Source organism: Girardinichthys multiradiatus, chromosome 19, assembly GCF_021462225.1.
Source record: "Girardinichthys multiradiatus isolate DD_20200921_A chromosome 19, DD_fGirMul_XY1, whole genome shotgun sequence".
Taxonomy (NCBI): domain Eukaryota; kingdom Metazoa; phylum Chordata; class Actinopteri; order Cyprinodontiformes; family Goodeidae; genus Girardinichthys; species Girardinichthys multiradiatus.
In genome coordinates this window covers 32,673,934-32,689,158 of record NC_061811.1, presented here as the reverse complement: position 1 = coordinate 32,689,158, position 15,225 = coordinate 32,673,934, and the positions used below count along the sequence as shown (strand labels likewise).

Genomic DNA, 15,225 nt, shown 5'->3' with positions numbered 1-15,225 from the left:
AATCACTTTGTTTTGCATCTTTCTGACACAGCTGGTCCTTTTCTTGCTGAAGTTGTTGAACTGTTTGAGCCAATAAATTCCCTCCTGTCTTTATCTACATTTGATAAAACAACCAGCAGTTTCTCTCCTTTGATATCACAGCTAAGGTGTAGCGAGATAAAACCTACTTTGCTTCATGTCTCTGTTTACAGAGGGCGGCGGCACCTTCTTTTAGGCAAGAAGATGAAGATATGAACGGCCCTGATGTACAAACAGGCACACCAGAAGCCCGAAGTCAAAGTAGTGTCGTGCAGGATCAGAGACGGCCCAAAATGGAAACAGATGGTCGGGAGCTTCAGCGGTCACAACAAGAAGCTCTACAGCTAGGTATATTTCTTAGATATAATGAAACAACATAACTGAAAAAAAGAAATGATGATTAAGACAATTGATTAGTTAGTTGGATTCCTGCCTCTTGTTCCAGTGAGTAACTTTCAGAAACTTGCATTTCATCAGAATTCCAGGACAGTAATCTGTCCCCTGTGCTGTCACTGCTGCCGCTAACTTCAGCATTGGAGCACAGCATCACCAACTATTCTTTTTTCCATCAAGGTGATCCAGAATTTGCTCCCTTAAGGTAAGAAACATGGAGGTAATCGTAACAGTTGTTCTGTAGATACACTTTTCTGCAAGAAATTGCTTGAAAGATGCAGTGCCTTGACAAAGTATTCATACCCGTTTCCACATTTTGTCACAGTAAATCTACAAAACTCAGTGCATTTTATTGGTCTTTTATGTAAAAGAAGTGGATTATTTCCCCCTTACTTTAACACCCCTAAATAAAATCCACTCCAACAAAATGCCTACCAAAGCTCAACTAAACAATAAATAGTGTCAAGGCTGTTGAAAGTAAGACCTTTTTGCATTTAGTAGAAGTAGCTGCTGGGTTTGAATGAGACCAAAGATGAATTTGCTGACCTTCATGCAAAATGCTATTTGTGGTGCAAAATGAACACCCTGGATTTAATGAGCCCACAGTGAAACATGTTGGTGGCTGCATCAGGCTATGGGAATGCTTTTCTTCAGCAGGGTTGATGGGAAGAAATGAAGCCAAATAGAGGTTAATCCTGGAATAAAACCCCATTGACGCTGCAGAAGGATTCATGCCGGGCCAGAAGTTCACCTTCCAGCACGACCCTAAACATACAACCAGAGCTCTAATGGTTTAGATAAAATTATATGTATGTTGTAGGACAGCCCAGTATAAATCTAGATCTAAATCCAATTGAGTATTTGTGGCAAGACTTGAACATTTTTATTCAAAGATGCCTTAATTAATATTAATGCCAGCTTAATACATTAAGATTAGGTGGTAGGGGTTTGTCTTGTAACCAGTGGGTTGCCGGTTTGAACCCCCACTCCGTCCATCTAAGTCGTTGTGTCCTCGGGCAAGACGCTTTCACCTGCCTTGCCTGCTGATGGTGGTCAGATGGCCTGGTGGCCCCAATTGTATGGCAGCCCCACTTCTGTCAGTCTGCTACAAGGCAGTTGTGGCTACAATGTAGCTCACCACTGTGAGTGTGTGGATGACTGATTGTAGTGTGAAGTGCTTTGGGGACTTTGGGTTCTTGGACAAGATAACAACTGAAAATTGTGGTTGTAGCATGACAAAATTTATAAAAAGACTCAAGGTGTATAAAGACTTTAACAAGGCACTGTAACACTTGTACAGTTAGTGGAAGGATGATCATTTGTATTCTTCTCCTCAGGGCATTTCCTGATGTTTCTGTGGTATCAGAGAGGTTTCACTTTCCTATCCATGACAGCACCAGCCATTCCTATGAGCAGAGCTCACTATCTCAGCACCCTTTGGCTCAGGCAACTCTCCTTTCTGAAGAAGGAGCAAACGGCAACTGCTCTCCATCTCGGCACAATTTATCAAAAGAAAAGAAAGGCAAACAAGAGGATATGGCTCACCTATTTACACGTGACGCTGCAGTTAATACACAAGGGAAACTATCAAGAGATGGTAGCAAAAAGATGGAGTTGGAAACGCTATCCAACCTGACAGAGAAGAACAAACGGGAAATTCATGAAGATGAAACTTTCTTTCTGAGTAAAGATATTCCTGCACAGCAGCTCCTGGATCTGTTACAGAAAGAGGTTGGCATGCAAAGCAGCAGTAGCAGCGCTGTTTCCTCTCAATCCCAGCCCTCTATGAAAAGTACCGGCTTTTGTCCGGATCAGCCAAGACACACAGAAAACTGCAAAGGCATCATGTTTGAAAGACAAGGTCCACCAGGCGAAGCAAGTCCTTCCCAACATCAGAAACGGCACAAAGACATCAGTACCATTACCATTGGTTCCCGCAGGACTCAACCTGATGATAGTAGCGAAGAGTTGCACAGAAAGCTGCTCTCTGAGGTACGGAGACTCAACAGCTTGGAGGTAAACAAGAAACCAAAAGGTCTGACACCAACTCCTCATACCTTCACACCATCTCACAAAAGATCACAAGGCAAGTCGAGTGGAAAGCCACTTTCAGCTGGTTCTGAATGGGTTCACAGAAAACGAGACCTATGGTCCTCACAGAACCAAAGAGGGAGTGATGGCTCCTACCTTGGTTTCCTTCCTCAGTCCCAATCCACTCCAGGGATTTTCTTTGCTCCAATGAAATTCAATGTCAAGACTAAGCTAGGACATCTTTCAGCCATAGAATCTAATAAAGAGGTCTTGTATCAGTCAAGCACGGGCGCGCATTCAGCTGATGGCCGTCTCCCAGACACTGCTAACCAGTGTGCAGAAGAGGCTCAGCAGGCCTCTGACAAAGTACGTTCTCTCCCAAGTCTCAACTATCTGCAGAAAGTAGATGCCTGGAGGACAAAACAGAGCTCAGAGAGGGCCCCGCTGTTTGAAGACCTAGCACTGGACAGACGTGGAGTTTCTCCTGAGAAGAAAGGTGATGAAGCAGGATCCAACACCCTGAATCAGGGCCTTCCCCAGCAGGCTTTACAACAGCCTTCCACCAACCAGGATGCTACCCAGATCTCCTCGTCTGCTCCATCAGGAGCTTCTTCTCCAAGAAGGGGCGAAGCTGTCGGCGGAGCTCCCAGTGCCCTGGCGAATAAGGGATCTGCTGCGCCACCTTCCGCCTCTCCCTTCGGCAGGTCACAGTCCCTCTCGTCCCTCAGCCCAGTTGTCATGTCAGCTGACAAGCTCCAGCAGACCAATGTCGGCCCAGAAAATAGGACAACTCAGATTCAGACCGATGCTCATCCTCCCCCCAGCACTGCCATCCAACCCTCACCTCTTGACAGCCTCGGCCACTTCAGCGACGTCTCTGTTGATCAAGAGCTTTCTAGTTCCCAAGATAGTTGCACAGAAATCAAAGTAGGGCCTTCTGTCGGAACGTCTTCTGTTGTCAGCCTTGAGCTTGATAATTATGCCCCCTACTGGACTTTTAAACATTCAACAACATCACAATCTCTTCCTGGGTCTAAAGAGCTCAACATTGACGAACGAATTCCGGTAAGCAGAATAGTTGAGGATTTGTTTTTACCGACTAAATATAAAATATATATCAGTTTTTTTAGATAACAGATAACCCATTTTACTATTTATGTGAACATGATTATCTGATACGTTCTGTCTCTTTTTTTCTGGCAGTTATATCTTCAAAATCTGGGTATCGACCAGACTCCGTCAAAAATCCTGACTCCGTTTGCACCTAGAGGGCCCATTAGAGAACCAGAATTCTCTCCCACTGATCTCTGTACAATCAAAGGATCTTCTGGAACCCCTTCGAAGAGCACCCAACCCTCTGAGGGTAGCAAACTTTAAAACTGACCTAGGCCTGTATTAATGGCAACTCAGTGTAAATACTTGTCAGCAAATTGAATGTTTTAGATGTTAAAACTAATAGAGTGCTGAAGTCTGGACTAATATTATAATCCAGATTTTAAATTTAAGACTTAAGAGTCTTGAACTGTTTTTAGTTCTGTAAGTATGAAAGATTATCTGTCCACCAACCAGAAGGGTTTGGTTTAAAGGCAGTTCTCCTTTATAATGTGTGCAGATGTGCATATTTATGAAATTTGATTTAGGTGTTTTCCAAGTCTGGAAATATATGAAAAAATGATATTTGGTAAAGAAATATATTGGCATCTCACACTTTAACTTCTATTCCATTGTCTAAATAAATCATCCATCCATTCATCTCTTCATTGATCAGTCCATCCAGTCCTCTTTTCATCTCTACTTCCATTTGTTTCTACATCCAACAGCAAACTTTTCATTCATCCAACCATATATCTGTCAATTCTCTATCTCTCTGTTTCTCCATCCACCCATCATTCCAACTTTCCACTTCTTCCTGGGTTTTCCAACCGTCATATTTACAGCCTGCCATAAATTCATAAAGAAACTTTGTATTTATATGTTAAAATAGTCAGATGAAAATGGCTGAGAGCTCTGTGTTGGATAATTTTTCTTTATAAAGCACATCATTAATTAATAACTAACGAAAGAACATATTTTTGTTTTATGTTCAGGTGGCAGTCCTCATAAAGGTGACTTCTCCAGGTCCAGTGTTCTGTCAGTGGACTCCAGTATATCCATCCCGTTCAGCCTGGACAGTCTAGGTCCAGCTGCATCTATGTCAGAGCAGGTCAGAGCGAGGACTTCTCTTCCATCCAATTCAGAAGCGTCTCAGAGGGAAGGCCGACCAGTATCCTGCTCCCAGCCTGATGAACGCTCCACCATCCTGCACCCTGGCCAGCAGCAGCACGATGGCAGGCAGGATTTTATCCAAATAGAAGACAGGTTTCAGCCTAACTGGGTGGCTATGAAGATCACTGGGACAGAAAGAAACTTAGTTCTGCAGAGCAGCCATAGTCTGGGTCAAGAGTCAGAAAATTCTTTTGTTAGCACGAGGGCATTGTCAGAGATCCGTAAACTACTGTCTCAAGGCGAGAATATGATATCTACAGGATCTTCCACAGCCTCATCGGGACCTAACGCAGCCAGTCATTTCTCTGATATAGACATTTTCAGGCCACCAACAACAAAGGACAGCAGGCTCCAAAGCTCCTCGTTCTCCTCCTTCAGCTCCACAGGCAGTGACCTCAAATCTCAATCCTCTTTGCCATTGGCCAGGTCCTCTTCAGAGTCCATGCTTACATCTGAGAAACCAAAGCAAAGCTCTGCAGGTCAAGAGAGTTTGACCACATCTTGGCAACCTGACAATCTATCCACACAAACTGTCAGTATTGGGCCACAAGATGGCGCTGTCAGTAACAGTGCTGGGGCGTCTCTTGTCATGTCCAAGTCAGCCCGGCGGGCAGAGCCTGAGGGATGTAGTGCAGCACCCCCAGATAAAATCCCAACGCAGCCGTCGACAGCTGCAGTCACACAGCAGCTTAACGCAACTTCTACAGACGGAAAAGGGCTGCCAGAGGAAGAAGAAAAGGCAACACCTAGGGATCCTGGCGCAGAGAGTCGATCTTCCTCTCCCATTCCAGAGGATGCGGACCAGGGAGTGATAAGCGGTGGTAGCAGTGAGAGCTCACTGGCAGTCAGAGTGGCCAAATTACTGGTAAATGAATCTCCAGCCACCGTGGCATCGAGCACACCCAGTGTCACAGATCAGGAAGAGGGCAAAGCCAGAGGTAAAAGATTCACATCCTGTCATCTTTTTTGGTTTAGATCCAAGTTTAATTAAAACTATACTAAACTATGGAGAGGCATAATCAAAGTCCCACTGTAAGGCTGCTGGCTTTGTTTGCTGTTTAAGATATTTGCATTTGGTTGAGCTATTATTCACCAAAACCTAGCGGAGCACCAAGACGTCACTTGTTGACGGAAGTTGGCCTTTTCAACCTGACTGATTGCTTACTGGTCAGAAACTCAAAAATCTTTTTTGTTTTTTCTCTAATCAGTGAGCATACCTTAAGAAGCACTACCAGGCAGCTCTGACTACAACACTCTTTGATGTGGATGTTGTTACTGATTGAAAAAAAAGTCAGACGTTTTGAGTATCCTTAAGGTGTTCAATGAAGGAGAAGGAGACTTTCAACAGATAACAGGAAGGCTGATCAGAGCACAGCCAAGTTACTGTGTTTTATTACTGATTTTACATGTTGTTCTCATATCTTATGAATAATGGTTCTTTATGAGAAAACTGGAGATTGGAAATCAGCTACAAAATTCTGATTATTACATCACCAACCAAATTAAAGTGTACAGCTGCTCTCACTCTTTGGTTGGAACTGCTTGTTCACTGGCTATTTAAGAAGCTTCAGACCTTGCTAATCCCAGATGAAAATATGTTCCAATATTTTAGAGTGGCTCAAGTCGAAAGCTTCGGGACAGCATTGTGAGCCGCTGCGGTTGAACTTGGAAGACAGAAGGCGTATTGAAGAAATCAAGCAAGAGCTCCTGTTAAACCACCCCATGAAGGTAATCCTCATTGTTACATTTTAAGAGAAGAGAACCGTACCTTTGTTGTTCTGTTGCAAAGTGCTGTAAATAGTTGTTTTTTATATTTGTCACTTTGATGTCAGCCTTCCATCTCTGGACGGTGTATGTCTCATGCTCAAGGTAACTCATGTCTTGCAAAGTGTGCCAGTATCTGAAAAAGAAACTCTTCTGGGTTTGCTGTGTAAAACGTTTTGCGGGGTTCTTTGGGTTTAATGAATGAGTTTGCAAAGCGCCTTGCAAAAATGTTCGTGTTCCTTGAACTTTGTTTTTTGATTCGGTCATATTACAACATATAACTATGCAACGTTGGTGTGCTTTATTCAGATTCTTATGTTACAGGCTAAAGCAAAGTCGGGCCTAATTGTGAAGTAAAAAGATACATGGCTTTTCCTTTTTTTCAAATTAAAAATCGTCAAAGTTTGCTGTGCATAAATATTAATCCCCCTTTTCTGTTACACCCTGAGAATACAGTTGCAACTGAAAGGCCATTGTTGAAGGAAAGCTACAAGTAGCCCAGTTTACAATTTGCCACAAGCAGAGATGGGAACATAGGGAGAAAGGTGCTTTGCTCAGATGAGACCAAAATTTACCTTTTTTTTCCATACATGCAAAAGGCTATGATGGGCTGAACACAAACACTCCATATCATTCCGATAGCACCATTCATATCATTAAACATGGTGGTGACAGCATTATGCTGTGGGGCTGTTTCACTTCAGCAGGGAAAGTGCAGGTAGTCAGGTTGACCGGAAGATAAATCAAAAAGAAGGAAACCTTTTAGGACCTGCTGAACACTTATGACGGAGACAGATGTTCACCTTCCAGCAGGACATCAACCCTAAAAATACTGCCAGAGACCAAATAGAATGGTTTAGATCATCATATGCATCTCTTAAAATGGCCCAGTCAAAGTCCAGACCTAAATCCAATTGAGAATCTGTGGCAAAGCTTGAAAATTGATGTTCACAGATGCCCCAGTGTTCAGCTGGAATTAGCTTAAGCTATTATGCAAAGAGGACTGGTTCAAAAGTTTAGTCTCTACATGTGCAAAGCTGGTAGAGATGAATGTAAAAAGACTTTCATCTGCAACTGCACTGACGGGCGGTTCTATAGGAAGTGATTTGGGGGGCTGAATACTAATTCATGCCACATATTGAGAAAAATCCTGAATCCTTTTCCTCCCACTTCACAACTATGCACTACTTTGTGTACAATTCCAATAAAATTTAATTTGTGTTAGCAATGTGACAATATGTGAAATGTTCTGGGTGTTGAATACTTTTATAAGCCACTGTAAGTCCATGTTTGCTGTGTAAAAAATGTTTGGAGATCTTGTTCTGTGCAAATTAAAAACACGTTTTGTTTGTGTTGTTCTTTCCTTCTTCCAGAGCCAGGGGAGCACAGATACAGAGAGCAGTGCAGCATCCAGTGTTAGTGTCAATAAAAAGAACACTCCCCCTAAAGAAGCTGAAGCATTTTCTACCCTCATTGATGCCAACAAGAAGCTTGGCCTCAGCATGGACCACCCAGACCCCCAAACACAGCTACAGAGCATCCTTCACCTGAATCTAGAAGCCCAAGTTTGTGAGATTGCTGCCAGAGAAGGAGTAAAACTCCCTTCAAAAAGACCTCAGACCCTCACATCCATCATCATACCCACCCACAGCCACTCTGTGACCTCCTCACCATCCATGTCACCTGCACCTCCCCTCAGCCCAGCCTCAGACCCACTTCACCTGACAGAGCTTCCTGCAGGAACAGTCAAACCCACATCAACCAATAAGTCTCTTCCAACAAATCAGGAGGAGGCGGAGAGGGTTCCTTCAGCCCAGACCACGAGAGAACCACCATCTGTGTATGATGAAAGTACCAGTAACCACATCGCAACATCTCAGAAAGCTCCAGGGAATCAGAAGAGGCAAGACACTGTGGGAGGCCAGAGTGAGGAACCTCCTTTAGATAAACAGGATGTGATTGTTAGACATATTAACACAACCTTTCGCAATCAGCATGAAGAGATATACACCCAGACCAGTTCTTTTTCGGCTGTTGGTCATGAAGCAAAACAGGCTTTCAGGACGACTCATCTCCCACACGTCCATTTCACTCTGCCCCCTAAAGCATCAGATCACACTTCTTCCTCTGCTGTCCACCATCCTGGTGCCACTCTCAGAGACCCCTCTTCAGCTGTCAGCAGTCCAGACGAAGGCGTTGGGTCATCAAGTCCAGCAGAATGGTATGACAGCAGGAAGCCGGCGCTGGATAGATCAGACGCCTCTACCGTGTTTAAAGCTCCTCAGGGAAAGGGGATCACAGCATCATCACAGTCCTTCGCACAGCGACACAGATCTGCAGCCTCACCAAGACCTTTTACTGCTGAAACACCAGGTAGGCTGATATTAAAGAGTTTTCTTTTGAGTTCGATACTTTAACAGCACTTTTTGACAGAAAAAAATGTTTGAAAAAGGGAAGGAAAATAGTTTTTCTAAAAATGTGCCATCACTCTTTTTCCTCCACCAGTTCCTGTACTGCTACCTTACAAACCTCGCGGCAGTGAGGAGCTCTTCTACGTCCCTCACACAGAAGCTGATGCCTCCTCCACAAACCAGTCTGACACCACCATGGAGAGCTCTCACACAGGTGTGTTTGTATCACATTTCATTAGAGCAGCCATATACAGTTCCTTGCAGAAATGTTCATACCCTTACAGCGATTCCCATTTTGTAACGTACAAATTCAACGTATTTCATGGGAATTTTGCATGGTAGACCAACCCAAAGTAATGCAAACGTTTGGACAGGAAGCAAAATGGTAAATGATTTTTAAGATGTTTTATGAATAAAAACTGAAAAGTGTGGCATGCATTTGAATTCAGCAGACCCAGAGTCAATAAGCCCCTCTTGCTGCAGTGGCAACTGCAAGTCTTCAGGGGTACATCTTTATCAGATTTGCACATCTATAGACTGAAGGCTTTCCTCCTTTACAAAAGAACTCAGATGGACTTCTGATGGTTTTCTTTCAACAATGACTTCACTCTGCCTCTTTTCATAAAGAACTGATTTGGGGTGTGCACAACAACCTGCTGTCCTGTCCACAGATTTGCCCCAACTGAGCTGTGGATATCTGCAGCTCCTCCAGAGTTATAGTGGACAAATAACAGAAAAATTGAGCATTTTAACAATTTGACTCCTGGAGGTAGTTGGTACCACTGGACTTTATTTAGGGGTATCAGAGTAAAGGGGGTTGAATACAAACACGCATCTCTCTTTTTAAGATTTGTTTTTGTAAAACACAAACTGTAAGTTAGCTCATAATTAGTCATTTCACAGTACGATGCATTAAAATTATGGTTTGCTTGTATCTTTGTTAGGCTCTGTAGATGATATATAGATGTATTTATTTATATGCACATTTGTTGGTTATTGTTACAACAGTCTTTGTGAAGACTGTGGGTCAGTAGGAAGAGTAGTCGTCTTACAATCAGAAGGTTGTGGGTTCGATTCCAGCTTCCTCGTGCCATATGTCGATGTGCCCCTGGGCAAGGCACTTAACCTCAAGTTGCCTACCGATCTGCATATCGGTGTATGAATGTGTGAGCGTTAGTGAGTGCGATTTTGATGAATGTGGCTCTAGCGTAAAGTGCTTTGAGCGGTCTTTATGACTGGAAAAGCGCTATATAAGTTCAGTCCATTTACCGTTTAAGACAATGTGGGTTCAGTAACCTAAACTTGAGGGGCAGCAGGAGTTTTTCAGGAAACTGAAAAGCCTTTTAAAACTCTGGAGGAGGAAGAGGAGGCTCTTCTCATGTTCTACCTCTCCGTTAAAGGAAAGCAGGTGGTCTTTTGTAACACACCAGACAGCACATCCATTATTCATTTTTAGAGGCGGAGTTAAACAAAGGCAGAGCTGCAGCGTGAGTAGAAAGATGGAGGAGGCGCAGACTGGAGCCTCCATGGGTCTGAAAATGCTGCTTTGAATGCTAGCTGACTCCAGCAGCTTTTTTTCTTTGTCTTGGTTTCATTCGAATGGGTCTTGCGGCAATGTAACCAACCATCACTAAACTCCCACCAGGCTCAGACGACGCAGTGCCTCCCAGCTTTAGCAGCGAGGTCCTCGGGGATCAAGACCCAGGATTGGGCCGTGGAGTTGCAATCAGACACAAGGAGGGCATTTACAGCAAGAGGCTGAAAACAGCTTCCTTCAGAATGCAAGATCCGGCACACACAGGTGGGCTGAATACACTGAGAACATGCGTTCACACAGGTACCGTCTCTAACATTACACAGGAGACATATTTACTGCTTTCACGGAATGAGCATCTTATTGCTGTCGCTTTTTTCACATAATGACCCAATTCCAAAAGAGTTCAGCCATCATCAGTGAGTCCATCCATCATTCATCCATTAGTCCATCCAGCCATCCATCCATTTCCCTCCTCTGTTGTTTCCAGGGCTTTGTACAAAGCTCTGCTATAAATTATAGGTGAACGTTTTTGTTCGTCTATTTAAAAATATACTTTAAAAAGTCTGGAAATTCTTGGAATCTGACTCTGGAATTTTGACATAGAACATGTGCAGGAACCCTGTAGATAATATCTTTACGTCTTTTTTCTCAACAGATGCTTCCGCAGCAGCAGAGAAAGGGTCTCCAGCTTTGAGCCAAAGTCCAAAATCATCTTCCCAGGTGTCGGATACCTTTACCAGAGTGCCGTCAATTAACAACCCCAAAGCCTCTAAGAGGGATCAAGGTACCAGCCCGATCCAGTTCCTCCATTACCAACCAACTGAACTGGCTCATGAGAAGTTTCACCCAGCACAAGAGGAGGTTAGAGAGCGAGACCTGCCTCTATCGTCCCCCCAACAGAGCAGTAACACCCTGGACCACCTGTGGCAGAAGTTCTATGACCAGTGGAGCAAGGAGGAGTCACGCCCAGCCAGTGATAAAGAGGCTTCACTGTTGGAGCGATTAGAGCGTCTATCTCATGTGATTCATCACACACAGGCCGCTCATGGATCAGATGTTCAGGAAGGGCAGGGTTACTATCTTTCTGAACAGCTTGGAAGGAGACAGAGGAGGAAGGAAAGGTGGAAGGTAGGAGGAGGCAGAGAAGCAGAACATCCAGCCCAACTGAGGCTGCAGGCTGAGGAACCTGTGTTTCCGGCAGAGAACGACAGCATTGTCTCCCACAGTTCCTCCCAGAACCACCCGTTCTCCCCAGCAGACAGAGATCAGCCAGAGAGCCTGTCAACCCTATCAGGCTCCACATCCACTGTGGACACGGCCCGACTTATCCGAGCTTTCGGTGCTGACAAAGTGAAGCACCTGAATAGCAGCTCAAGCCTCAGTAAATTGTACAGCACCATCAACAAGCAGAGGGAGGTGAGGGAACACCGGAGAAGAACAAAGGTGGACTCCTCGGTTACCCTCACACCATTAGAAACAACCGGCACAGATGGATCAGTACATATATCTCCAACTTTCTGCCGCCGTCCCTGCTCTGTGAGTTATCTGCATGCTGCAGGGTTTTACACGGTCGGCGGGGACCATGTTTATTCCACAGTATCCAAATATCAGCTCAGTGTTTCCAAACTTGTCCTCAGGTTGTTCCCGATTCTGCATCAACACCCAGCACATGCACCGCCTCACCAGACCGTGGACCTTCCAGGGCTCTAACAGCCAAGAGGGCTGTAAGAGTCGTCAACAAAAGTATCCAGGCAGGTCAGTCATGATGAGCTTTTAATTGTAAAGATTAATGTAAGAAATGCAAGCTGAGGCTTTGGAATAAATTATGTTCATCTTGGTTTTTCGACTTTCTGTACATGTGTCTTGATGTATTTAGCCAATGCTGCAACCACTGTTGTTTTATATATTTTATAAAGTATAAAATAATAACAGAATGGTTGCTAAAGTCTGTGTTTCCACCTTTACCCTCTTTTTCAGGTGAGCTGGAGATTGTTCATAACGGGACTCGACGGCACACTAGAGATGTTGGGACTACGTTTCCTTCTCCTGGAGAAGCCAGAGCTCTTGAGCAGATTTCCCCCCCCTTGTCCAGCACGGTGGGAGGAAGAGGAGGAGGGTGGAGAGTTCTTCCTAAGTCTAACAACAGCCAGAAGCAGAAAAAGAGCAAGAGGAGCCCCCCAAAGCCTTACCCTAAAGGTAGGTCCACTCATACAGCACCTTGCTAAAGGATTATGTGATGGACCAACATGAAGTGTCCTCCATTTTGAAAATCATGGATCCTTTTCCTGCTGCTTTATATTTAGGTCCAACTTTGTGTTGGTCTATCACATTAAAATACCAGTAAAACACACTGAAGTTTGTGGTTTTAACATGTCAGAATGAAAAATACATGAAGTATGAATAATTATGCGAGGCATTGTATATCTCTATGTGTAAATATAATATAATATAATGTTAATCTTTTCCCTTTGTGTGTAGTTGGAGGTTTTAAATGCTGCAATTGTTGTTTGGAGCAAAATAAAAGGTTTTTTTTGGTTGTTTTTTGAAGGTGTTTCGTGGTTCATCTCTGCTGACAACCTGAGGTCTGAGACGAGGAAGGAGAACCGGCCAGAGGAGTCAGCTCGGAGGCCGAACACCGCATGGTTTGAGCCGTACAGCAGAGTCCATCCGTGGAGAGAGCCGCTCAGACAGAGACAAGTCCACGAGGACGGAAGCAACCGACATTTTAAAACTCCACCTGAGCTGGATCCAAATCCTAAAAGCAAAATATTGCCCTCTGGCCTAGCATGGGTCTCCCTGAAAGTTAGTTTATTTTTTTGTCTTCAGAAACATGCATTCAAACACGATACAAGTAATTCCGTTTTGCAGTGTTTGACATAAGCATTGCTCCAGTGTTTACAGATTTCAAATCTCCAGAAAGGCTGACTCATTTCTTTCTAACCTATTACACCATCCCCGCAGGAGGCTCTGGAGATGCGCCGGCCAGACTTTATCTCTCGATCCAAGCAGAGGGTGAGATGTCTGGCTCTGCAGGCCGAGGAGAGGAGGCTTCAGGCCGTGTTCAGGAGAGAGAGAAACCTGCCCTTCAACCAGCTGTGGGAGCCAGAGAGGCTGCTGAAGCCTGCAGGTATGTAGCACCAAAGAGGAAAAGATTACTTCTCCATACAGTCGCTTTAAGCTGCTGAAGTTAGTGACTGTAAATTTATTCACACCCCTTTTTCTTTCCACATTTTGTCACATTACAAATTAGAACAATTATGAAGTGGAAAGAAAAGGATTCATGATTTCAAATGAAGTTTTACATTTTCTACAATTAAATAAGTGCATTTGTATTCAGTCCTGCGGAGTCAGAACTTCGAAGAACAACCTATCGCTAAAATTACAGCTGCAAGTCTTGTGTCTCTACCAGCTTTGCACATCTCCAGACTGACATTTAAGCTAATTTGTTCTTTGTAAAACAGCTCAAGCTCACATAGGTTGGATTGAGAGTGTCTGGGAATATGAAAAATCAAGCATTGCAACAAATTTTCAGTTGGATTTAGGTCCAAACTTTTGACTGGGCCCCTCTAACTCACAAACAGCATTTGATCTAAATCATTGAAGCACTGGCTGTTTAGTGTATTAGTCCTGCTATAAAGTAAAAGAGCTTTGCTGTCCCTGCTGAAGAAAGCATTCCCACAGCATGATGCTGCCACCACCATGTTTATGATGGTGCATGTTGTGTTCAGGTTGTTAGTTTTCCACCACATAGAATTTAGCTGGTAGACCAAAACATTTAAAACATTCACTCGGGCATCTTTAGCTGTGTTTCTTGCATGGCATATAGCAAACAGGAAATGAGAGTCATATATTCTTTTTTTTTTTTTTTTTTGGCACTCTTCCATAAAGGTCAGAATTGTGGAGAGCACGACAAATAGTGATCCTGTGGGCAGATTCTCCACCTGAGCTAAGGATCTCAGCACCTCCTCCAGAATCACCATGGGCCTAACATACATTAAAGTTTGAAGTATGAATCCTTTTGCAAGACACTGTAGCAGCTGATGTTTTTTTTTTTTCTTTTTTCTGGGAAGGCACTGCCCTGTTGAGGAGAGCGGTACCCAGGAAGGAAATGATCCAGAGGTCCAAACAGTAAGCATTTAATATCTGCTTTTCACATTAGAGGTTTTACTCAGTTTACAGGTCATCGCTCTTTTATGACATAAGATGAAAAGCTGTAAAAGTGTCTCACTAGTCGGCATTTTTATTTTAAAAATAAATTCAGACCCAGCACATAAACACTTTGAAACACTATCCATTGTGTGCCTATATTTACCTATAAGGCAATAATGTCAGTTCTGAATCTCAAATTGTATTTAATTTACAAAACTGTTTCCCCGCAGGATTTATGAGAATCTTCCAGAGGTGCAGCGCAGGAGAGAGGAGGAGAAAAGGAAAGCAGAGTATCAGTCCTACAGACTGAACGCCCAGCTCTACAACAAGGTACCGCGACTGATTCAGATCCGTTTGTCAGGAACAAAACCAGCAGCAAAAACCTTTGACTTGAGCTGCTGTCTGCAGCATTTCTGTGACCATTTGTTCAGCATTAATTTGATGTAAGTTTTCCTAGTGGGTGAAATGACATCTTGCTGTTCTTTGGATCTTTCAGAGAATCACAAACCTTGTCCTGGGCAGGAGGGCAGCCTGGCACTGATCAAACACAGCTCAGCCATTTTACTCTTCATTTTATACATTGTGTGAAATTTTTTATTTTGAAAATAATGTAAAACAGAAACTTGAATTTTTTTCTATTAAAGCGATTTTAATGTT

At 43.6% G+C, this 15,225-nt stretch overlaps 1 protein-coding gene across 1 annotated transcript in view; it reads left to right on the top strand.

Annotated features, from left to right (window-relative positions):
- Window positions 1–15,225, top strand: part of alms1 (ALMS1 centrosome and basal body associated protein) — a 17,433-nt gene extending 2,208 nt beyond the window's left edge. Inside the window, exons 2-18 of the mRNA XM_047344739.1 lie at window positions 192–366; window positions 496–616; window positions 1,749–3,507; window positions 3,646–3,805; window positions 4,530–5,645; window positions 6,320–6,435; window positions 7,845–8,844; window positions 8,977–9,096; window positions 10,528–10,683; window positions 11,075–11,916; window positions 12,057–12,174; window positions 12,397–12,615; window positions 12,968–13,221; window positions 13,381–13,546; window positions 14,490–14,547; window positions 14,799–14,898; window positions 15,065–15,225. Coding sequence (XP_047200695.1) covers window positions 192–366; window positions 496–616; window positions 1,749–3,507; window positions 3,646–3,805; window positions 4,530–5,645; window positions 6,320–6,435; window positions 7,845–8,844; window positions 8,977–9,096; window positions 10,528–10,683; window positions 11,075–11,916; window positions 12,057–12,174; window positions 12,397–12,615; window positions 12,968–13,221; window positions 13,381–13,546; window positions 14,490–14,547; window positions 14,799–14,898; window positions 15,065–15,109 — 6,525 coding nt within the window. The 3' untranslated portion in view covers window positions 15,110–15,225. The remainder of the gene's footprint in view (window positions 1–191; window positions 367–495; window positions 617–1,748; window positions 3,508–3,645; window positions 3,806–4,529; window positions 5,646–6,319; window positions 6,436–7,844; window positions 8,845–8,976; window positions 9,097–10,527; window positions 10,684–11,074; window positions 11,917–12,056; window positions 12,175–12,396; window positions 12,616–12,967; window positions 13,222–13,380; window positions 13,547–14,489; window positions 14,548–14,798; window positions 14,899–15,064) is intronic.